Raw genomic sequence first — 25,765 nt, forward strand, 5'->3', positions numbered from 1 at the left:
TAACCCTTATTTTTATAATAACCACTCCAAAATATTTCATATTATTATTCAGATCTCCTAGTCATTTCTAGTCATTTCTCATCCCTAGTCATTTTTAGATTTCATAGTATTTTTATAATAACCCTTATTTTTATAATAATCACTCCAAAATATTTCATATTATTATGTAGATTTCCTAGTCATTTTTAGATTTCTAGTATTTCCCCAATTTTACTCTACACTAAGCAGCAATCTCGTTTTCCTCAAGATAAAATGTTCTTTTACCACTCAGAACATTTACTTCTGAAGTCCAACTTCTCTTGATGCACTGTTCCACTAACGTTCGATGAGAAGGAAAACTAATCTCTGAAATATGAACAACTCATTAATCTAGCAATTATCTTGGTCCAGAATGGTTTAGCTTGTTATTCCACTCAGCCTCACAACTCACCGACAGTTAACACTATCAACGTAAAAAAAATTTGCCAATGATTTCCAACGACCTGACACAATGGAAGCACTCCCTTTTCCATCGGCAATGATGTGTGGAAATTTGCATTGATGACGTTGAATAAACAGTTATTAGCTGCATTCAGCGGCTACCAATTTCAGCGGCGTGTCGAATTTTCAGCAACATCATCGTTCCGTATATAGCAAAGATTCGCTGAGGAATGTTGAGTATGAGGTGACTCTCATACCGACGCACTTCAATGTCCATCAGGTGTATCACGTGTACTATACCTATATAATGAGCTTCAATATACAAACATAAACGCCATAATACCTATATATTCATGTACTTATAATACTGTAGTTGGAGTTTCTATATAGCAAGTCACTTACCACACCTACCATCATCTGAGCTTTGCAAACTAAACATCTACTTCAACGAGTCCCCTCAATGGCTCCTCCTCTGAATAGGTGATTTAACTCCAAGTGGTGGTGTGTCACATAGTACCTTTTCACAAGAAAGCTTATTGTTGTCGCGTGGTTTTGTATGTGAAAATATGCTGTTCCAATCCACACCTCAATTTTATCACTGGAGAAACGTGACTGCTCATCTATTGTTGTAGCTCTTAAAGAGAATATTAGTTATGTTAGTGATTAGGTGGTTTTTTCTTATATTCATTTTCATTGGGAGAGGTTGAGATTTGATTATTTTTTCATTGGGGAAGGTTGAGATTAAAATATTTTTCGCCACACTGCACAGAAAGCAGCTGTTTTCCAGTCCCTACGTAGATCTGAAAGACCTTGTTTGCAGACTACGTCAGAAAAGGGTTTCTTTTCCGGTCTAGCCCAGAAAGTTGTCTCTTTCCAGCCGCTCATGGAAGTAGTTAATATGTCATCCGCTAGATCGGGCGAGTGTCCACTTTCATCATCAGTGCTGAAGTCGCCATGATTTCAGTTCCAGTTTCGATTCAAACTAATTCGCTTCGCAACCAGTTTTATTCAATTATTTATTGTTGATTAGTGCATTCCGAATTTTCAAAAATGCTTGAAGATGACTGTGGTATTCCAAGTGAAATTTTAAAAGAATCTGAAATCCTGACTGCAAATCGTCTACCACTAAAATCAAGAGATAGGTACGATAGCTTAACGAGTATTCTTTATTTTGTATTATTTATTTATTTTGTCAGCAATACCTGTAGTGTGGCGAAAAATATCGTTCGCACCACGGGCAAAAATGTTTTCCAGCTCTCAATCTTTTCTAGTCCTCGGCCTACGGCCTCGGACTTGAAAACCGATTTCGAGCTGGAAAAATCTCATTTTCTGCTCTAGGTGCGAAATATACTATTGTCTTGATACGAAAGGAGTTTTGGCTGGAAGAGGCTCCATGGAAATTTTCTCAAACTAATTCTACCAAGCATACAGTACGTGTAATAAAAGGGTTACAAGCGCCAGAACACCAAAGACTAGATGCCCTGGATAGATCTAATGTGTGGGAAAGTATCTGTTGGATTTGATCATGTTAATGTTATGGTATTGGTAATTGGACGTCTTCATCATCATCATCATCATCATCTTAAGCATCATTACATTGGAACCCTGCTGTGAAGTGTCTATAACTTGAATTCTTTTGCCTTGAATCAACTACCAAATCAACTCCAAAAGGTTATAACGACATCATTTAGTGTGAACCATAGATATACAATCAATTTCCATTATTTGTACGAGGTTGATGTATACACCACTTTCAGTGTCCTTAAAGGGGTGAGAATGTTTACATTATTCGGCTTGTTTCTTTCCCGTTTGTTTAGCGTTTGCTATCCAAGTGAATACTTTCAGATAATGTATGGCTGTTGATTCATACATGTGTTTTGATGCTGTTTAGGTTCTGTAGCCAATTACTTGGAATGTGATAGGCGTCTTTGAAATTTATTGAGTGCCAATATCTGGGAAATAGCAGCGAAGTCTTTGAAATACCGACGCGATGATCGCATTCTCCTCATAGCTCCATTTGAATGCTCTGAATAGCTTCAGAGTATCTTCTTAGTCGAAATTCCTGTACAAATCTTATCATTAATGACGAATTTTGCAACGGATTATGTAAAAATTTTATTGAATAGTGTAGAGAATATGAATCTTTGAATGTATATGATCAATTTCTGAATCTGAAAGTATCTGCTTTTACGACCTGTGTTCTCTCAGTTCACTTCAGTTTCAAATCGATGCTATACACAATTATAACCTTATTATTATCATCGTGTGTACACTCTTATTGAATTTTCAACAATTGGACTGTTTGATAGTTTTGAACAAATCACTGTATCAAAAATAATATCGGGGACCGAGCTTCGCTCTGGAGTACAAAAGCATAAAACATTTATTACGAAAGAAGAAATTATAATAACATTCATAGTTCATACAGAAATGTTCTATCTAATTACAGTAAATTGAGATTAATTCCCAGAGGAATGCAAAAATTTCCCTCACAAAGGCCCGGTTGCACAAAAACCGGTTAAATTTTAATCCTGATTTATTTCACGTGAACCAAATCAGAGAAGACCATTTCAAAAAGATGGATCTGCTGGAATTAATCAGGATTGAAAATAACCCGGCTTTTCGCAACCGGCACTAAATACCTGATTGAATGATTACAAAAGTTCAACAGCTGAATCATAATTTTGACACAGTCCCACACACATGAACTCGTTCACTCACACTTCCATCATCAACAGACGACGAAATTATTATTATCTGCTGTTTTTTCAAGTATGAATAATAAGTATCCTTTTAATGTCCTTCAGCGAGTTTTCCCAGGGATGAGACCTAGTGCAATTGAATTGTTTTATTATAAACCTACTATGTTCTGATTTTCGTGAGAGTCGTTAGTGCCGTTATCGAGATCCGGTGAAATACAAACATACAAACATATAAATATCTAAACAACATCTAATCATCTAAACATATAAACAGAATTTGCTCTTTTAATAGTATAGGATATTGGGAATTTCTCTTTGCATTGAGCAAATCAATATTAATAATCTTCCATGAGAATTTCCATATTTTTCATCAGTTATTGACATTTAAGTGCTTTCTCCAAGCTTTCTTAAAATTTCACAGAGCGTCTGTGGTAACCTCACTCATTGGGTTGATAGCGGCTGAAATGAATATCACAGAATTCCGCTACACATTTCGATATTGTCCTTTCTACCGATATTGTAAATCATGTTAGTATATATAGATGGATTCAAAACATATCCATTTGCCAGGAATTTTGGTGAGAGTAAAGTTTTTCACCTCTCACCTTGTTGAAGAATTAGGGTCGCTCTGTTTTCCGGTGGAATATAGCAGTGAAATGAGCGACTATAGGAGTGACCTTTTGAAGGTGATGCAGATGTGGCACTTCACCTTTGTTGGAGATTTCGGCAAATGTCAACGAAATGTGAAAGGGAGCAACACATTATCGGAAAAGGATCGCTTTATGTCACCTTTTCGTGTTTTAATGATTGGAGCTGGAAATCCTATCAAAGGACTCTGAAAAACTGTGAGTTATTGATGTTTTACAAAAGTGGAAATTGAATTTCTTGATGGTTTCAGAAATAATGTGTAGTCTCCAAGATTGTATTTAAGATGAAGCTCTTCTTGATTCACAACCCAAACATTAGGCAAACAAGAAACGTCGTAATTTTGGAATTTGTTGTGAAAATTTAATTAATAAACTTATTGTTATTAAATATAATTTATTCAACACAGTAGTAGAACTATCATCTACTGATTCCCCATAAATGAGAGTTTCCTAATCACTTCGGAGCTTTCTTTAATGAATTTGCCACTGTCACCTTTCGTATATGGCATACTACATTATTAAGCAAAACGCTGTTTTTATAGTTATGTGATATTATAAGAAACGCATAATACGATACGATAAGCAATCTGATCCAGATATAACACAGTTACCCACAACATCGCAAACTCAATCAAAGCAACTAATATAGTCCATAGTAGCCAGAAAGTATAGAATGTAACATACAATATAGAATGTATACTCTCTGATAGTGGCACGATCGCGATACATTTGTTGAAAACGTTTCTACATTTCTATTCCGCCTTGCTTATTTTATCACATCAGTGGGAACCGAACCTTATTCATTCAAATGTTTTATTTAATTCTATACACGGCATGACCAATAATATCAAAATGGCTTATCAATGTGAAACCTGCTTCAAACTAGAATCTCACATCAAGTCGTTCTTATAGAAAGTCCAGTTTTAGCTAACGATGAGTCATAAAATGTTGATAATATTTTATGATTATTAGAAGATGGGTAATTTGTGACATCTGATATTTTATGACAATCAGTCGGACAGTCATAAACCCTATCCCCAGCTTCCAAACCACACCATACTTTTCCAACAATTCCAGTTTTCATAATGGATTTTGCAATTTAATCGCATGAAACCAGCAATTTTTATTATTCGTCTTAATTTTATAGCGCATCATAGAAGTATTAGAGTGCATTTCATTGAGTTGGTTGGTTTCAATGGATATGATGGGCGTGAATGGGATTGGTGTGGGATGGAAATATTTTCACGGAGGTGAGCAGTGAATTGAAGAGAATTGAGCTGATCTGTTGTCCGTGTGGGAGGTTTGCAAGGTGGTTTTTTAACACCCACTTTGATATTGTCGTGTAGGACAGCTTACAAGATACTAAAGATTGAGGAGGTGGTTGCTAGCTCTATCACTCTCTCCCTCTCTCCCTCACTCACTCTCAGTTGGAGGAGTTCTCTTGAAAAAGTTCGATTCCTTCTCATCATCATCTGTTGGCGATACAGCCTCCGCAAGAACTCAGGTTTTGAACAAGTTACCAATATCGGTTCAAAAATCGGCAAGACTCAGACTCAGAGCCCCATAAAGTCATTCACGAGTCTATATAGAGGCAGCGTGATAGAATCTTTAGCACAGCACGCTGAGTATTTGCATAAGTCGTGCTGAGTTGAGAAATAAATTAGTTTTTGACAGTTTGAAACCGAGGAGTACTTAGGAAAACAATATGTTGTCTGCAGTAATGAGATGACGACTGGTCAAACTCTTGTTACGGCTTTCAAGTTTTATTACACCTGACAGACAAATTATCAAGTGTATAACATTATAATGAGCGTGATCTCAGATTCTATTGTGGTAATAATATATAACGCCTAATAGAATGGTATTGTTTTTCATTCCACCTTACAGATACCTTCAAGTTTGATTTGAATATTTATTTATTCAAAGCAGTTCTGTAATTGTTTACTTTGAAAGGTTGGATAATACCAAGATTGGATTAGATTAGTAGTGAGAAGGAGACTTGTAAATCAATATAATAATAATAATAAATTCATTTATTCTTCCAATTTATACATTACACATAATCAGAAATTATGAATAGTACAGTAGATATATAACAACAACAATCTTGCAAATTATAAAAAATAAAGATAATAAAAATAATACGATTACACGTTCTACAAAGAAATCACAATAATTCATTTACATCAAAAGAAGAATAAATCATTTCAAGTACCCCGAGGACTAAAAGTCCTGTTTGGGGCACCATCATATTTTTAATTAAGAAAGAAAAAAGCAATGAATTATTTTGCCGATTCGGAACTTGCATAATATGACAGGGTGAGGAATTTTAGTTTAGAAAATACATGTATATTAAATTTTTATCTACTTTCCCTTCATTTGAAAAGAATAACTAACAATCAATGCACATTCCAGGCAATTAGCAGACTAATAAATTTCATTTTATAAATTTCTGTCCATAATTATCCACATTATAGGAAAATTACTCATGTAGCTTGAATAATAATATCATCTTCACACAATTTCCAAGGGAGAGAGAGAAGACATTCATCCAATGAAACCCGTATATTTATAAATAGCTAACACACTTTTTCACTTTATCTCCAACTAATAATGTACTTATCAATTTAGTATCACAACTTTCAGGGCTCGACAAATGAATGCAAAAACAAACATTTCCATTTGGTTTTTGTTTAAATCTCTCTGATGAGCTTTAATCTTGGGAAACTTTTTCCCAAGGAAACTTGGGAAACTGATAGCAATAGGAAAATAAACTTGAGAAAGTAGTTACTGTAGAAAGGTTTAATCTTGAAATGGATTTTTGTTAGGAATCGATTGAAATCACCCTGTAACTCGAAGTATCCTCGAAAATCAATCAAGATCTATATAACAGAGGTTCAGCTTAATTCGAGAAATTTATACGAAAAGAGAGTAACGAACGAAAACAACGTGATTTGGAAAGAGTTTGTTGCTAGAATTTTACTGAGTAAACCAGAAAATTAAGAAAATTCGACTTTCAAATGAAAGCTTCAATAAAGTACTTCCTTGAATAGAAATTGGGTGCACATCATCACAAATTGGTAGCAAGAAAATAAGAAAAAAATTCAACTTGAAGAGTTTATTGTTTGGAACCTACTTAACAACTCTGTAACTTGGGAATATATTCTTGAGAAATACTGTATATCAAAAAGTGCTCTGCCTTCTTATGCGACTATCTCACAACTCATTGTCGCGATGAAGTGCATTGTCTAGTAGCCAGTTGAATGGGGACTGTCATCAGGTCACTGACTGTTCCAAATTCGCTTCTCGACAAAGTGCAAGATGGCCGACGGTTCCTGGAAGGCGCGAGAGCGACCACTAGGACGACCCGGAGGTCGTCCATGCCTTATCCGAACAGCAGCCCGCTCGTCCGGCCTCTTTCCCTCTTGGATGGTTCTGACCACACATATTCAGACCAGCACTAAGCACTCCACGCTTATCTAGCGCGTCTCCACACACTCTCCTTCTCTCTTTTACTCTCTCTATCTCTCTTTCGCCATCTATTTCTTACTCCCCGTTATTAACTTATATCCCATTCTTACTCTTTCTCTCTCTCTCTCTCTTGATCGGGATGCTTTCATTGTGTCCAGCTTGTCCATTTGACCGTTGTCTTTGTTCAAGGAATTCCGCTGGAATTCAGAGATAAGAGCAACATTGTATCGGAGGAGATGTGTAATTGAATGGCATTTTTGGAGGGGGAATAATCAAAATGATGAGGAATCTAAGGAATGTTTGGAATAAGCTCGCTTCTTGTTCACAACCGATAATAGAATAGTGAGGATGTTTGTTAGAATTTAGTAATAAAATATATGTTTTTATCCAATCCACCGGTGAGAATAGCTCTCAAGGGTAACATTTATGAGAAGATACAGTAGAGGGAAAATTAAAACACTGAAAAACATTTAGCTCCTTGGAAACAGTCCCGATTGTGTAGTAGCCACAGAGGAGAACAAAGAGTTCCTTCTACTTTGCGTAGTAGCATAGCGTAAAGATACCGTTTAAGTATATCATTTGTATAATAGTATCTGGTAGATACTATGGTAGCTATTTGTCTCTGGTAGTAGTGTATCGAGTAAAGCTATAGAGTGGAAAAGATAAGTTATCGGTACTCCATTCACATTAGTGTAAATTCACAATAGGTAAAATAAACTTAATTCATACAATTTGATACCATAATAAAATAATATTTATTGTTTTTCAACTGAGGCTGTTGCAAGAACTCAATTACTATAATAAATTAAATTTATTAATTTACTCAATGGTATAACAAACTTAATTCATACAATTTGATACCATAATAAAATAATATTTATTGTTTTTCAACTGAGGCTGTTGCAAGAACTCAATTACTATAATAAATTAAATTTATTAATTTACTCAATGGTATAACAAACTTAATTCATACAATTTGATACCATAATAAAATAATATTTATTGTTTTTCAACTGAGGCTGTTGCAAGAACTCAATTACTATAATAAATTAAATTTATTAATTTACTCAATGGTATAACAAACTTAATTCATACAATTTGATACCATAATAAAATAATATTTATTGTTTTTCAACTGAGGCTGTTGCAAGAACTCAATTACTATAATAAATTAAATTTATTAATTTACTCAATGGTATAACAAACTTAATTCATACAATTTGATACCATAATAAAATAATATTTATTGTTTTTCAACTGAGGCTGTTGCAAGAACTCAATTACTATAATAAATTAAATTTATTAATTTACTCAATGGTATAACAAACTTAATTCATACAATTTGATACCATAATAAAATAATATTTATTGTTTTTCAACTGAGGCTGTTGCAAGAACTCAATTACTATAATAAATTAAATTTATTAATTTACTCAATGGTATAACAAACTTAATTCATACAATTTGATACCATAATAAAATAATATTTATTGTTTTTCAACTGAGGCTGTTGCAAGAACTCAATTACTATAATAAATTAAATTTATTAATTTACTCAATGGTATAACAAACTTAATTCATACAATTTGATACCATAATAAAATAATATTTATTGTTTTTCAACTGAGGCTGTTGCAAGAACTCAATTACTATAATAAATTAAATTTATTAATTTACTCAATGGTATAACAAACTTAATTCATACAATTTGATACCATAATAAAATAATATTTATTGTTTTTCAACTGAGGCTGTTGCAAGAACTCAATTACTATAATAAATTAAATTTATTAATTTACTCAATGGTATAACAAACTTAATTCATACAATTTGATACCATAATAAAATAATATTTATTGTTTTTCAACTGAGGCTGTTGCAAGAACTCAATTACTATAATAAATTAAATTTATTAATTTACTCAATGGTATAACAAACTTAATTCATACAATTTGATACCATAATAAAATAATATTTATTGTTTTTCAACTGAGGCTGTTGCAAGAACTCAATTACTATAATAAATTAAATTTATTAATTTACTCAATGGTATAACAAACTTAATTCATACAATTTGATACCATAATAAAATCAATATGTTTTGATTTTCGTTCTTTCAATCGAACCAATCTACAAGGTACTTACAGTTACTTACAGTACCTAGCTTAACCCCAAAAGTCATTGTAGATCAAGTAAATCTCTCTCCAGGCTTATCAAGCGCGTCTCCACACACTCACCTACTCTCTTTTACTCTCTATCACACACACTCACTCTCTGTTATTCTCTCTTTTTCCCTCTGTTTCTCCCTATCCCTCTCTCTTTGTTGTACAGTGTTCTATTTTACTTAGAATTGTATTGGAGGGTTAAGTGTAAGAGAGGGCCGGCTGTGCCCTAACTTCGCCCTCAAAGGTTTTTAATAAAGGCAGCTAATCAATCAATCAATCAATCAATCTTCTCCTCACTATATCTCTCTCATTCCCTACCTCACAAACTCTCTCTATCTCTCTTTCGCCATCTATTTCTTACTCCCCGTTATTAACTTATATCCCATTCTTACTCTTTCTCTCTCTCTCTCTCTCTCTCTCTCTCTCTCTCTCGATCGGGATGCTTTCATTGTGTCCAGCTTGTCCATTTGACCGTTGTCTTTGTTCAAGGAATTCCGCTGGAATTCAGAGATAAGAGCAACATTGTATCGGAGGAGATGTGTAATTGAATGGCATTTTTGGAGGGCGAATAATTAAAATGATGAGGAATCTAAGGAATGTTTGGAATAAGCTCGCTTCTTGTTCACAACCGATAATAGAATAGTGAGGATGTTGGTTTGAATTCAGTGATAAAATGTATGTTTCTATCCAATCCACCGGTGAGAATAGCTCTCAAGGGTAACATTTATGAGAAGATACAGTAGAGGGAAAATTAAAACACTGAAAAACATTTAGCTCCTTGGAAACAGTCCCGATTGTGTAGTAGCCACAGAGGAGAACAAAGAGTTCCTTCTACTTTGCGTAGTAGCATAGCGTAAAGATACCGTTTAAGTACGGTATATCATTTGTATAATAGTATCTGGTAGATACCATGGTAGCTATTTGTCTCTGGTAGTAGTGTGTCGAGTAAAGCTATAGAGTGGAAAAGATAAGTTATCGGTACTCCATTCACATTAGTGTAAATTCACAATAGGTAAAATAAACTTAATTCATACAATTTGATACCATAATAAAATAATATTTATTGTTTTTCAACTGAGGCTGTTGCAAGAACTCAATTACTATAATAAATTAAATTTATTAATTTACTCAATGGTATAACAAACTTAATTCATACAATTTGATACCATATAAAATAATATATATTGTTTTTTCAACTGAAGCTGTTGCAAGAACTTAATTACTAGAATAAATTTATTCATTTACTCAATGATACACAAAACACAATTCATTGAATGATTGGGGAAGGACCAACAGGCACCGCCCAAAACTGTTCCTTCCCCGAATTTTGATTATACATTATGTCCAAAAAGTAGGTTATGTTTCATTTATAATGGAGAAATACAGCATATAGCATGCATCTATTGAATTTACTTAGTTGCAGGTTGGCTAGAAACCATTGTAGATGTGTACTGTATATTGTGTTTACTGTGTAATTTTTATTAGTAATGAAATTCTGGTTGTTCATACACTGGTGACATTCACTGGCGTTAGTAACCAGTTTCTGATAATTCCATGTTTATTGGATGAAGCAAACGAATACAATATTTGGAAAAGAAGTAACAAGCCGGGGCAATTCTTCCAATTGCACTCAAATTCTTCTATTTCTTGATAATTGCGCCTCATGAATAGTTCAGTAATAGTAATGTTTAGGTTATGTATGAATTTATATCCAAACTCATCTGTCATTCAGCTTTTGAATGATTTATTTTGTTGTTCCGATGGTAGGCTCAGTTCCAGATAAGCCTTTTCAATAGTAATCATGATTGAATACCTCCAATGCCTTCTTTTCAAAAAGTCTTCTCTGATTGCCTCTCTTGTCATTCAATCATGATTGAAAATCAACATACTTTTGTGCAACTGGGTTATAGACTATTAACAATATATTCTTTTTTAAATTTTTCAAATTGGTATTCCTCCCTCTCATTTCAAATTGTTTGTCTCTCGAATACCTTGATGGTTGCTCAAATACTTTCCAATATGATCATTGCTAATAATCTGATTTTGTATTTGGTTTTAGGTCGATAGTGAGCGGCAGCATGAGCCATCACAGCAGCAACAACCTGACATGGCTGCAGCGCCAGCAGGCGAAGCTGCGTGAGCGACGCGAGGTTGCGCTGCGAACGGAGCGACTGCCGACCGAGACGCGTCTCTTCTCCGAGCTGCGATCGGTGCTGCGACCGACGCCCAGTCAGCGATTCGACGCCGGCTACACCAGCGACACGACGCTCTTCGCCGACGAAGACGAGGAGGACTTCTCTGTCCCTCTGCACATCAACACAAACGGCAAGTTCGCCGCCTCCAAGGCGACTAACGGAGGCGGCAGTTCTGCCCCCACCTCGCCCCTGCTGCCCCATCGGACCTCGTCGCAGCGCCGTGGCCGCACGGAGCGCCCCTTCGTCGCCGTCAAGAGAGCTCACGAGCAGAGTCGAAAGTACAGTGAGAATTCGGTGAGCAACTCGAAATAGTTTAGGTTTTCTGGTGGTGTTCAATGCTTACTTACTGTAAAAACGGGGTGACATTCCTTCGACTGACTCAATACATTCAAACCAAAATAAACTAAATTCAACCTTATTAAGTTTATATTGTTCCATATTGGAAAGACATATGGAGGTTCGTACAGACTTCTGCTACATAAACACGTGCATTTCACTCTTTATCAGCACATGCTATTCTTATTATAACTGTATTGTGTGTCAGAAACAATAAGGTACAGATATAATAAGCATAGCATCAGCTGATGATGAGGACCGTGTTCGTGACGCAGAAGTCTGTACGCACTTTAATATGAAATCTCGTTATAGGAAGAAATAACAATGATTCAATTTCAATATATACCTAACTAATAGATAATTATAGTGGGTTGTGACTCTCCAAATTTGTAAATTATTATGAATGCGACACTTTGTGGTTCAATTCCGCATTTAAGTGATACTTGAAACCAATGCACATATTTATGTCAATAACTCACTTGAGCTGAGAAAATCTCATGTAGCGTTGGCTGATGATATGCGTTAGAATAGTACTTCAAATTTATTCAGTTTAGTCACCATAGTCATCACATCATGAGTTGCACTTTGAATTTAATGCTTTTCCATGAATATTTTCAAGATCACTAAATATGCACAGATAATTTAAAAGTAGTTTATATTGCTGCTTTACGCATTATTATCATATTATATTCATGAGTGCATTAATAAATTCCTGATTTGATTTTCTGCTTTAGACTAGTGGCAAAGTTTCATTCCTTACTGACTTTTTCGTAAATCCATGGCTCAAATGAAAACTTGGAGATAAACCAGAACAAATTCAAACTATAGCCCAACTATCAGACTAAAGCCCCCTGAATGAAAGAGAGACATTACTATGCAATAAAAAACTCAATCAACTATTATTTTTATACAAAACGTAGTCCTCACGCATTCAAGTTATCAGATGTGAAATATAATAATTAATAAATACACTCCATAAAGGTAAAGGTAGCCACATGTTCATGGTACAGCAGCATGTATCCTCGGGTGAAGGATAGAATATTATTTTATTTGAATATAATGTATGAGTGTACATATAAATATTCCAATCTAAACTATATATTGATCATATAAACTATTATTAACATTTCTTTTCAATTAACATAATTGCTGTGGATCAAATCAAATTTATTTTTATCGAGCTCATACATGCAATTGTTGAGCAAGTCAATAACCAATAACTTGACACAACATAATGCATTTCCACATGAGATATATTCAATTTCATAAGAAAAACTCATCATAACATAACAATTTTCAATGTAAAATAGATCCCTTGTATGTGGTAAAGACTCTTTGGAGGTATTTTCCCAAGTTTTCATATGACCCACCAATAATAGTGGATTTTGTTGTGGTTTTGATTTGAATAACAATTGACTAACTGTGCCCCATTTGTCACCCATCACCCATTGCACCACACAGAGCCCAGAATCGTACGGTCTGGGACTACCCCTCTCACGGTCGTTGGGTCACGATGCGGACGGACTGCTCTCGGTGTTCGAGAACGACCGAACAGCTGACGATGACGAGAGCGTGACCTTGAACGGCGCCGCAATGACCTTGAACGGAGAACGCATGCGCCAGAGCGACTCGCTCAGCTGTTTGATTGCTAACTTGGCAGTTTCTGCAGCGTCAGCATCAGCGTCGGCCTCCACTACGGCACCGTCCTCTTGTTATGGCACTAACTGCACTGCATGGTCACCATCTCACCTCACAACGCAGGTCAGAGCACCCTCAACCTCATTCAGCCCCTGCTGGTTGCATTAACGTCTATCACAGCTTGATCAATGATCAGAGAACATCGATCAGAGATCTCTAGCTTTTCAGCAAGAACAGTTCTTGTTTTGAACCGTCCCTAGATTCTGATTTTTTTCAATGTTCGAAATTGATACATTGTTCAATGATAGCAGTTTTGCCCATTTTGTAAGTAGGTATGGCTCTGATCCAACTTGACCATTGATCAGAGATAAAATCCAAATCATCCTCATTCATCATCCGAACAAGAATGCCGATTTTGAGAATTGATTGTAGTTCAATCACATTTTTCATTCAGGGCCTTGCTGCAAACTATTACATATACTGTGCCTGTCAGATATGACCAAAAGACACTTGTCTGTGTTAGCTAATGTATAATGTATACTAAACTTCTAAATTTGTAGAAAAACAGGCACTTGAATTGAAAATTTGATTGGACTGAATATATAAGCAGTTCTCAGAAGCATCATTGTTGTTCAGAGCTTGAACTTGGATCAAAATTCAAGGTCAGAACGGATGATTAAAATAATAATTGTTAGCGAGTGGATTAGAAAAATAAAAATTTGCCCTCGGATTTGTTATCGGTGAGAAGAATTTTTATCTTTGATTGATTGATGATCAAGATTTGGTATACGATCATGCAACCAGCCGACCCACTCTGCAGTGAATAGCACCTCATATATTAATGCTTATAATACACTCACTATTTCACCTTTTTTCATAATACTATTGTTATTAGAATGCTTAAACAGTTTGTAATGCCTGGACAACACTCTTGCCGGGTGTGGGTCACTTGCAGCAAGAACGCAATGGTTGACGAGAGTGTGATATTGGTGGCCACTCGCCTTCTCTTGTCTGGTCTTCGCTTGTCTTGTCCCGACAAGAATCGGAGCAAAGGCAAGTGAAGGCGAGCGCTGGCATAGTAGCCATCCATTCTGTCGCGCTCAGCAAGAGTTTAGCGCTGCTATTACACAGGACCATAATGCAACATTGTAAAGAGTGTTTGTATTTCAATTGCTTTTCTCAGAATGGATTTTCCCGTGTAAGGTTGTGTTAATTCAACATAAATATATTAATTACTTACTAAGAGAGCTGAGAGAGTATTCAAGTGACTCTCATGTAGGTACTTTGATATGATTTATCTTTGGTGTAATAAACTTGTACTGTACCATTAAAAGAAAAAAAGTGAGTTGCTTCACAAGAAGTGTACTCCCTCCAGGTGGTCCAGGGTACTCCCTCCCACGGTTTATAGAAGAAGACGGTAGGTGTCACGCGCATGTTTGTGCTAAATTTCCGGTGTAGCTGACGTCATTTTATATCAAATCATATGTTTTTAACGAATAAGTTTCATAATTTCATAAATTGCCAATAGGTGTTGAAAACCTCGGTTGGTGGCGATGACGCAATCTAGCTTGCTGGCCACTGCGCACACATTTCGTGGCCCCTACCGTTTTCATCTAAATACCGTGCTCCCTCCTACACCACAGGTAATGAATTTGCGACCTGGTTGGTCTAGTGGTAAGGAGCTTTACAAACTTCGGTCTGCTAGCACCGCCTGGTTCGTGGGTTCGAATCCCACCGATGGCATGGATGTCTCATCAATCCACCAACGCTTTTTATCACCCACGCACAAGCGAAAAGCTCATGTGGCAATCATTCGCAATAAAAAAAGAAAATTCAATGAAAGGATTATTTAAATGATCAAATGTTTAATTTTGCTTGTGTTGCAGTCACGTGACGACAGCTACTCGTCATGGCGAACGACGTCGACGTCGGGACGCAGCGAGGAGAGGGGCGGAGGTGCCGTTTCGCCGCCCCTGTCCAGCAGTCCCCGCCCCCAGACTCCCGCCTTCCCCGTGCACCCGCGCACCCCCTACGCCTCCACCCCCACTCATCACTTCGACGGCCTCCCACCCAAAAGTCCTACCGCATCTAGGTGAGAATTACTATAATCAGAGATAATAGAATTAGTCAGAACTTATGCAGAGAATTGCGAAAATAGGGTTCGTCACAATTAAGAACTTTGTTAGAACTTCCTCATATAATTTATAGACAAATTTTTCACAAACAGACTCATCAAATGCTGGAATTAATAAATCTCATCATAAACCATTCGAAAGCTCAGTATTTCAAGTTGCCATTTAAATAAATTATTATCATTTATTATAAATAAATTAATATTATTTAAGATTATTGATTATTGTCCATTCCATTTTTTTGTAGAATTCTAATGGAATGGATATTTTCACTGAGAATGAATGCTGGTTATACTGTATGAGCTAACTCTATTATTATGGACATTATATAATCCTTCATAGTTAGGCTATCTGTTCGAACCATTGCGACCTGTGACTATATATTAATACAGTATTATTAAGCCAGCCAATGTTAGCAGCCATAAGCTAGCTTAGGCCTATATCATGATCTCCATAAATAAAGAAATGCCATCTTATCTTAATGACAATGTACATTATTGAGAAAATTATTGCATTTGAAATTCCATTGAACAAATTAAGTAATAACATATGAGCAAAACATTTTTTCTTGTACTTCATGTGGTAGAAATTGCCTGGAGTGATATCCTTTTCTTTCACACTTTGGAGTCACACTATTGAATCACTATTCCTATTAGAGAGGTGGCTACATTAGACACAAATAGGTGATTTAAAGGCAGGGAGAATAGTTTTATTCATACTCTTAACCTCAATTTTACAATTTTTCGGAGCTCCCTTCATTAGAGTTCTCAAAGCTCAGCATAGGATGAAAAGTATGTGAATTCCGTCCTGTTTTAATCAATTACTATTGTTACAACTCTTCTCTTCGCCACTACCATTTTTATTTTTCCTTTCCTAAATCTCAGAATTTTTATCATTAAACTTAATTCTCGTTTAGAACTCTGAAAAGCCTAAGCACTCAACATCAGACAAACTAAGAAAATATCCCTTTCTAGGTGTTCGAAACGCTCACAGCCGTCCATCTTTCTCCAAATTCCTGCTCAGGTCTGCGCGAGAAACGTTCTAGTTTACTTCCGTCTGTCTGCTGATGTGTGCGCCCGCCTTAATTATTACTCTTGTGAACTTGTTCAAAATATTGTTAATTAAAAATGTTGTCAAGTCTCTAATTGTATTGATTGTGTGATGCTGCAGAAAGGATTGGTCCCCGCTAGCAGAAACGTTACAGCGCGAGTTGTCATCGACGAGTACGCTGAGAGGTGGCTACGACAGCTCGTCGGACCAACACAGCCCAAAGAGTCCGCTGTTCCACGCGAACGGCAGTCTGAGCAACGGCGGCGGTCAGTCGTCGCCCAGCGTCTACTATGGCCACTCGCGACGCTCCTCTGTGCATAGCAACAACGAGCCACCGCATGAGGTCTCCCCGGCCCATGTCAAGTTTGTGCGCGACACATCCAAGTTCTGGTACAAGCCTACCATATCCAGGGAGGAAGGTAATTAGAATGAGACACTGCAATGTTGTCTAGATATATCACTATAATATAGAAATATCTCTCCAACAACAGTATCTGAAGGTATTATAATTGACTATTTTGATGTTGTTTGTAGAATTGTACAATGAGGTGAATGAATAAGTAAAGTAATGACACTTTCAGAACTGATGTTGATGTGGAACCTCACCCTGAATTTAGGTTGAGATAAATTGATTCAATTTTTGAAAGCTTTTACATTAAATGTGCTAGAGATAAGTTCCCTTCCATAATATTGAGATAAATTTATTATATTGTCGCAAATCCCCCATATTGAACACTTTCAGATTTAGGACGAAGGTTTCATGTTTAAACTAAGACTGGCCACTAACGGTAGAACATGCATGTTTATGATGCGTGCACACACACACACACACACACACACACACACACACACACACACACACACACACACACACACACACACACACACACACACACAACACACACACACACACACAAACACACACATGTTTATCATGCATGTGCTTTCGTTAGTGTCAAATCACATAATGATATATTATAATATATTGGTAGTAGTGGATTCCCAGATGCTTATCTTTGGTATTTACTTGATAACAGCCAAAGTTTTCTTGTAAATCACCAGAGCTCTATTGCTACAGCTACCAGCGCTATATTACCATAGAGAAAATATAGCCTGAGAAGATATTCCATGGTATAGAACATTTATGTCTCAAATTCCACTGTTAACTCAGATCGATAGTCCTAGTAGCTATTCTTCGTGAAGCTATGTGACGTTTGTAGTATCTCAAACTGTGCCGTTATACCATATATGGGATATATTCTTATGCTGTCTTTTCGCTTTGATATTACATAGATAAATCAAATGATATAGGTAACAATAATGGGAAGTACTTGATAGAAATCTTAGTAGTCAATAGATCTCAGGATATTTGTTGTAATAATACAATTATTGACGGTTGGTGTTTTTTGTGTGGTTACAGCGATAGCAATGTTGCGCGACCGGCCAGCTGGCACATTTGTGGTACGCGACTCGAACTCGTTCCCGGGCGCATTCGGTCTGGCGCTCAAGGTGGCCTTGCCACCCCTCAACAGCGCGAAGATGGCCGCCGACCCCTCCAGCGAGCTGGTGCGTCACTTCCTCATCGAACCCACGTCGCGCGGCGTCCGGCTCAAGGGCTGTCCCAACGAGCCTGTTTTCAGTGAGTCAATTCAACCTTCTGTATCCATATAAAGATTTAAACACAGTAAAATAATATCATGTATCCTTTCATTTCAATTCAACACAACTAGTTTCAACTATTTAAGAGCCATTTTCAAGTCTGAAACTAGTTGTGTGTGTGATGAAAAAAAGGGTATATTTTGTTATGTTTCAATAATTTCAGTAGCCCCATAATTAAAAGTGAGTATATGAAATGCCTTATTCAGATGTTTTGTGGTTGTAAATAAAATGGATAAGCAACGAATATTCTACTATTTTTCATGAGAAATGAATTGAAATGAGATTCCCTCTTCCTTGTATACTATATTTTATTGATAATCAGTCAGGTTTTGGTTGCTCATAAGAAATTGATAATCTTTAAACAATTGAGAAATTGAAATTAAAAACGAATTTTCATGACAGATATCTCTTGTGAGCTAGATTCAAATGAGGGACTTTGTACGTATTATTCTGTAATGTGCCTCCCTCTTGTTCTTGGGTTTATTTGTACTATCTACAGTCTTATCTAAAGCATCATCAATTTACTATATGTGTCAAGTACCTATCATAAATAATCTATAATAGTTCAGTTTAAGAACAAAAGGTTTTACAAGTTATTCTAGGTTGAATTATTTATCTATCATTCTGTATAGCTTTTCATTCAACAATGAAAATGAACCAAATAAAGATATTCTCTTACAATATTTTGATGCTTTCAAATTGAGTTACTATTAGACAATGCTTGAAACAAACTTTTAAAAAATGAGAGGCTTTTGCAAAATATAAATGTACATATCCCTCTACAATATTCAGATATCTGTATGTTGAGCCCAATTGTGTAGCCTATGTGTATGTTATGTATACTGCTTTAATTCTACAAAAAAAACTTCATAAATAATCAGTTGCTTTCACTTGGTGCTGATATCTGTAATATCTATGATGATTCTTCAAAAAACTTCATTCTACATCACCGTGGATTATATCTGATGCTTAAATGAAGCATAATGTAATCCGAATGTAACTTATTCTCATGGTGTTCTTCCAAATATTGCACCAATACTTGTGGTCATTGAATATGAACTATCTTATGCTTCAAACAACCATATAAATACACATAACATAAATGTATTCTATAATTTTCTTGGCATTCTTCCTAAAATTCTTGATAACCGTGATACAAGAAGAACTAGCCTATCGTTCTTATGCTTATAACAATCTTATTCATAAACATTTCAAAAATTTTTTTTATTATTTTTTGGTTTATTCTTCTAAACATTCATCAGTATGCCTGTGATTCAATATAAACAATGTGATGCTTGAAATCAACTCTCTGTACAATATGTGTGGTTGTATTCTAACTATTATCTTATTGATATTCTTGTAAACATTCATTCCGATACCTGTGATTCAATCTGATCTATGTGGAGTTCTGTACAGTATGTGGCTTATTGTGGTTGTGCTTTGTGCTTGTGACCAGGCTCGCTTTCAGCGCTGGTGTACCAGCACTCGCTGATGGCTCTCGCCCTCCCTTGCCAGCTGCTGCTGCCTGAGACAGAGTCCAGCCGTCTGCCCGCCGACTCGCCCACCATCAGCACCGCCCAAATGCTGCTTGCACAAGGAGCCGGTATGTGCTTACTCCTTAGCTCTTACTGCTCTTACACTCTGTTTTCAACTCTCTATTGACTATTTTTAGTATACGAAAATTCAACTCTATGTCCCAAAAGACATTTCACACAAGTTTTGTTGGACAAAAGCCTGTAAAATTTTAACTGTGATTAAATGCCACGAGAACCAATTAGTGTAAACTTCTCTCAAAAAGCCTTCTCTGATTGGCATTAAATTGTTTAAAATTTAACAGGCTTTTGTGTAATAGGGCTTATGTGAAATATATTATAAAAATAGAATGTGAACTAGTAAACACTGACAAGCATAATTTGGATCACTTATTGGGATCAAGACATAATACCATAATCCATAAATTATGTTATTGTGCATATACCGAATTATCCTTTGGAATATTGATTGTTGATTGAAAACCGTTTCGATCGTCATGTATGTCTACTGTGAATCTACTTGCAGTTAATAAGTTGGAATCATGAAGGATTAAAAATCTTCCGTCAGTGTATTCTGCTACCAATTCTTAAGGATTATCTATCAAATTATTGTTGAACTGACAATTATCATGAGTCCTAGCCTAATATTGATATATTTCAGTTTACATTTTAATGTTCTCCATCTGGTTCTGTTCAAGATTGCTTACTTTTCATGAAGTCTCTGATGTGTGTTTGAAATTCTCTATATGTTTGTTACATTCGCCATCTCGTTGCCTTCTCGCAGAATTGTCAATTTCTGATGTCTCGCTCATGTAAAAATTTCTAATAATCAGAATCCTTACAAACAGCTAAAACACTATTACCTGATTTTACAGCTTTTTCACATTGCTTCTGACTACCTCTAAGCTCTCAGTTCCTAATGTTCTAGATTTCTACAATTTTGCTGAACAATCTGTTTTTTAAAGTTCAGAATAGACTGTGATTATTGATTGATATGTGATATAACATAATTTGTAATGTTTTATCTATGCAATAGCTTCTATGGAAAACCTTCACCAATAATTTCCGAGTTGATGCTGCATACATTAACAAGTCAGGCAAGTTGAATCGTAATAGTCCATCATATTTGGAACTAGACAGTATACGGCCCATCGATTGTAGCATTTTCAATGGGTGTGTATTATAGGATGGCTAATAGTAGGCCTATGGTCTTAAATTGTGCTTATTTTGAGGTGATGTCCACATGAGCTCTAGGCTTGTGCGTTTGATTGCACATTTTTCAATGTCTCTGTTCTATGTCATTCCTTACTTTTATACCCTCTACCTGCCTATTACATGGGAAACCATAGTTGGCTAGGTATTTTTCCTCCTTTCTTTCTTTTCAGCACACCCCACCATGAAGCCTGTTTTTGTATTTTATTAGAAATTTATTTTTGATTGTGATTTTTTGAATTTTGATTTCTTTTGTATATTGTGTTGAATTGAAAAAAATTGATTGGTTGATTGATGTAATTTGAGGATGTGTGGCGTGTTTGCATTTTTCGACCGTTCTATGTCATTTGACCGTGTGTTTGCAGCGTGCAACGTTCTGTACCTGTTGACGGTGGAGACAGAATCGCTGACGGGGCCGCAGGCGATAGTGCGCGCTGTTGCCGAACTGTTCGGCGGTGCGACGTTGCCAACAGCAGCCGTCGTCCACTTCAAGGTCAGTGGCCAGGGCATCACGCTCACCGACAACAAGCGTCAGCTGTTCTTCCGCCGCCATTACCCCGTCACCACCATCTCGTTCTGCGGCTTGGACCCTGACGACCACCACTGGAATCAGCGCAGTGAACTCACCGGCATGCCTGTCAGCTCAAAGTAAGTACCCATTTTTCTTCAACAGATTAGATTAAGGGGAGGGACACTACTTCTCCATAATGGTTCACCAAGGGGTAAGGATGCAGATCATCTGTAATCTAGATAGAGTTTATACCATGACAAGACTGAGGTAGTTTCTCTAGGTGAGAATGCCAGTCTTACCACAGATATATATCTAACAGGAAGAAAACTCGACCAGAATCCTGTTGCCATTCCGCCATATTGAAGGGAATTGTATTTACACCATATTCCTGACACACCAACTTCCTGAAAATGATCTTAGATCCTGCGCCGTTGGAACCCCACATTGAAAGTTGGTGAAAATCTAATTTCTTTAAAAAAAGGCCTCTTGATGCACTGTAAATTACATTGGTTGATGAGAAGTTTCCCTTCTGTAAGATATTCTGTACTCTTGGGACTGAACGCTAGGAAGTTGCATCCAGTGTTGAGAGTGTATAGCTATGTCAGGGACGCACGACAATGTCAGCCCCTACGTGGCTGGGCTATCATCACAGGGAGAGACATATGGTGAGCTTATCTAATCTCATATCTGTGGCGTAAATGGATTCTGTAGTCCTCTATGGAGAGAAGAATTGGATTAAGATTTGAATCAAACATATCACTGTATATCGTATATAAAATAATGTTCTTTTTTTATAGGATCAGCTTAAAAACAGTAAAGACATGCTTGCATTCTGAAAAGTGATAGCTGCATTGGCCGGCTGGCTCGCATGATTTTACAGCCGCAGTGGAGATTTTACCCCCCTGTGGATTATCTCAAGACTTTGGTTTACAATGATCGCCACAAAACCCTTTCTGAATTGGAAAGAAACATTAATTTTTCTACCCTGTTGCTGCAGAGATATGCTTCAGAAAAGTTCCAAAGCAAGTAAACTTTCAATATCTACGTTTTCCATGAAGGACGGCAGAGTGCATTCACTCACAGATATGAGTCCAGTAAGCTATAAGCATATCTTGTGTGGGACTATCCATCCCTTAGTTTAGAGCCAAAATCTACTTAAACTATGTACATATTGAAACAACAGACAGCATTAGCCAAATAAATTTACAATTAATTTTTAAACTATATACCGTACTAATTCCTCTACTCCAATCTGTATCATCATGCGGATTATACTCACATGAAGGTTTTGCTTGTGCGTGGGTGAATGGTGAATTGATGGGATGATCAAAAATGCTTGAATTAATGATGGTCCATGCCATCGGCGGGATTCGAACCCACTAACCAGGCAGAGTTTTTCCTCCAATGTCATAACTATACAGTATTATGATTATAGTACCTTGTACAATAAATAAATGAATGAATAACTGCTAGCAGACCGAAGTTTGTAACGCTTCTTACCACTAGACTATCCCGGCCGAATATTTTTCCAATTTCTGCATTCTCAGTTTGATCAATGATATGACTAAATAATAAATTACCAATCAATAACTGTGTTTGAGGAAACGTTAGCATCAGTTTTATGTTTGTTTCTGTTGCAGCCGTGTGTTTGGATTCGTGGCGCGCAAACCAGCGAGCAACACCGACAACCAGTGCCACATTTTCGCCGAACTCGACCCCGAACAGCCGGCCACCGCCATTGTCAACTTTGTCTCCAAAGTCATGATGAACAGTGTACAGGGTAAACACAACATCGTCTGAACTGAATACAACTTGCTCCAAACAAAGCCATCTATTTTTGTAGAAGATATTACATTTGTCGCCCACCCATATTCTCACAAGAATAAATTGTGCTCAGTTAGTGACGGTGATTGATAGATGAAATACTGTACTCGAATTATTTATCTATTCAATGATATTGAATGAAAAAGACTAAGAAATTGTCAAAAAACCACTGATACATACTCATTGAAATTGAAATTATCTTTATTCTTCTTCTTTGAAAGTACAAACAATAAGTTATACAATATATATAATACAAAACTTGCGAGGAAAATCATTAAAATGATTAGGGGAGGAACAGCAGGCACATCTCATAACTATAAATATTATTATACAATGCTTGAGTTGATAAGTGATTATTATCGATCAATTCATTATTAAATCAGGAGTGTGAATAGAAACAGCAGTGAATAGCTCTCTAATCATGATGTCCAGTAATTCAAATGAAATATTGGACAATTTGTTTACAATCTGAAACAAAAATTATTACTCTACTACTATTTCAAACACTTATTTTCCAACTATTTCTATTGATAATTCCGTTGCCAGTAGACGCCAAATCTGAAAAATCAGTGGAAATAAATTTGATAGAACAATTGTTGCATCAAGGACAATTGAAATTCCAATTATTTCATTGAAACTAAGGTCTTTGTTAAGTCTTTCTCCTCTACAAGTCTGTTCCAAGAAGATAATTGTGTCTAGTATTCTTTATGAAGTATGTATATATTTATTTATATAATTTTCTCACACTCAAAATCGAAGGAGAAGAGAACAATAAAATTTACAGCCAAACCATCTCCCTTACCAAAATTTAAAAATAGATCCTGAATCTGAAGACGTTCACAGTTCACTTCATATTGTTTTGCTAGAACATCTTCTGCTAAGAGTAAAAGTAATCATAGTAATGTCTCAACTTAATTTCTCCATCTCACTTTTATAACAGTTTATTTCATACTCTCTATCGCCGTCACTCTTCCAATAGTTGCCTAATTACATCGTAGCAGCCTTCACTGTAAGGAAAATTGTATTATCTTGCATTACTTATCAAAAGAATAATTCTATGATCCTATACTTGAATCAGCTCATAGTATTTCAATGTACATGTACGTTCCAATTTACATTTTTAGTTACAATTTAACAATGATATCCATTTCATTGAGGAGTTGATTCTCATTCGTTAACCAGATTTTTGACGAAATAATAATTATGTAAATAAATCTCCTAGTCTGACTGTTCGACGGTTCTAAGAAAGATTTGAATAAAAAGGATTGCTCATTCCCGTATAGTATCACAATTACTAAATTCTAAACATTAATAAGCACACAATCCCTGTAAATTAGAAGTCATACCGCTCAAAATCTATCACATAACAAACAATTTAATTCAAATGCCAATGATGTAGTCTAGTTTATAACCACTATATTATTGATCCTCAACTCTTGATCCATACCGAGTACTGTGATAGCAGATACAGTACGTACACTAAAAAATAATTAGATTGAATATTCAAACAGCAATCAAATGTAGGCCTACATTTTTACTGTATTTATCAACTAATACAATGTAATCATGAGTTCAAATTGTATTATTCCCTACTAAGTTATTGGAGCAATTTAATTTGAAAAATATTCAGAATCTATATTAATTTATAGATTTTCTGTTCACGATTATTATTTTACTTCATAATCGGCTTACTTTCAATAATACTCAAACCCTACCATAAGTACAACGTTTTAGTCCTTGTATAACTTTTGTTTATATTGTACATATATCTATTGTAATGATTTTAATAATATTAAGATTAATTAAACAACTATGTATGGTACATCACAGTAATGACGCAGTCATTTAAAATTATTTTATTTTGTAAATTGTTGTAACATTGCCAATGTATTATTACTCTAAAAATAAAAGTCTATTCTAATTTATTAGAGAACACGAAATATCTAAACATAAATATTTTATTAGAATTTATCTGAATTGTTGTAAATTTTGAACAGATAGATGAAGATAATTATTATTTATAACTATCTAATCATTGGAATCCTATACGTTTGTAACATATTAACATAGATTAGAATATGACTATATTATTGTACCAAAATAAATGAAATATATATTATAGTGACATTAAATTGGTATTTCGTTTTTATTGCCTGAAATTAGCTCAATTGACTGATAGAGAAATTTTCATTAGAATCAAGTGAAGCTATTTTTCATGAGATGAGTGAGGCCATTTTTCATGGTGCAAAGCACAGATGGGGAAGGAAATCT

At 35.7% G+C, this 25,765-nt stretch overlaps 1 protein-coding gene across 1 annotated transcript in view; it reads left to right on the forward strand.

Annotated features, from left to right (window-relative positions):
• The window catches only part of LOC111048583 (tensin-1), a 108,804-nt gene extending 83,178 nt beyond the window's left edge, over positions 1-25,626 (forward strand). The window contains exons 12-19 of the mRNA XM_039422969.1: positions 11,465-11,894; positions 13,398-13,697; positions 15,461-15,666; positions 16,877-17,175; positions 18,177-18,395; positions 19,872-20,018; positions 21,525-21,807; positions 23,311-25,626. Of these exons, the coding sequence (XP_039278903.1) occupies positions 11,465-11,894; positions 13,398-13,697; positions 15,461-15,666; positions 16,877-17,175; positions 18,177-18,395; positions 19,872-20,018; positions 21,525-21,807; positions 23,311-23,470 (2,044 nt within the window). The 3' untranslated portion in view covers positions 23,471-25,626. The remainder of the gene's footprint in view (positions 1-11,464; positions 11,895-13,397; positions 13,698-15,460; positions 15,667-16,876; positions 17,176-18,176; positions 18,396-19,871; positions 20,019-21,524; positions 21,808-23,310) is intronic.
• Positions 25,627-25,765: the final 139 nt, after the last annotated feature.

Source organism: Nilaparvata lugens, chromosome 3 (assembly GCF_014356525.2).
Source record: "Nilaparvata lugens isolate BPH chromosome 3, ASM1435652v1, whole genome shotgun sequence".
Taxonomy (NCBI): domain Eukaryota; kingdom Metazoa; phylum Arthropoda; class Insecta; order Hemiptera; family Delphacidae; genus Nilaparvata; species Nilaparvata lugens.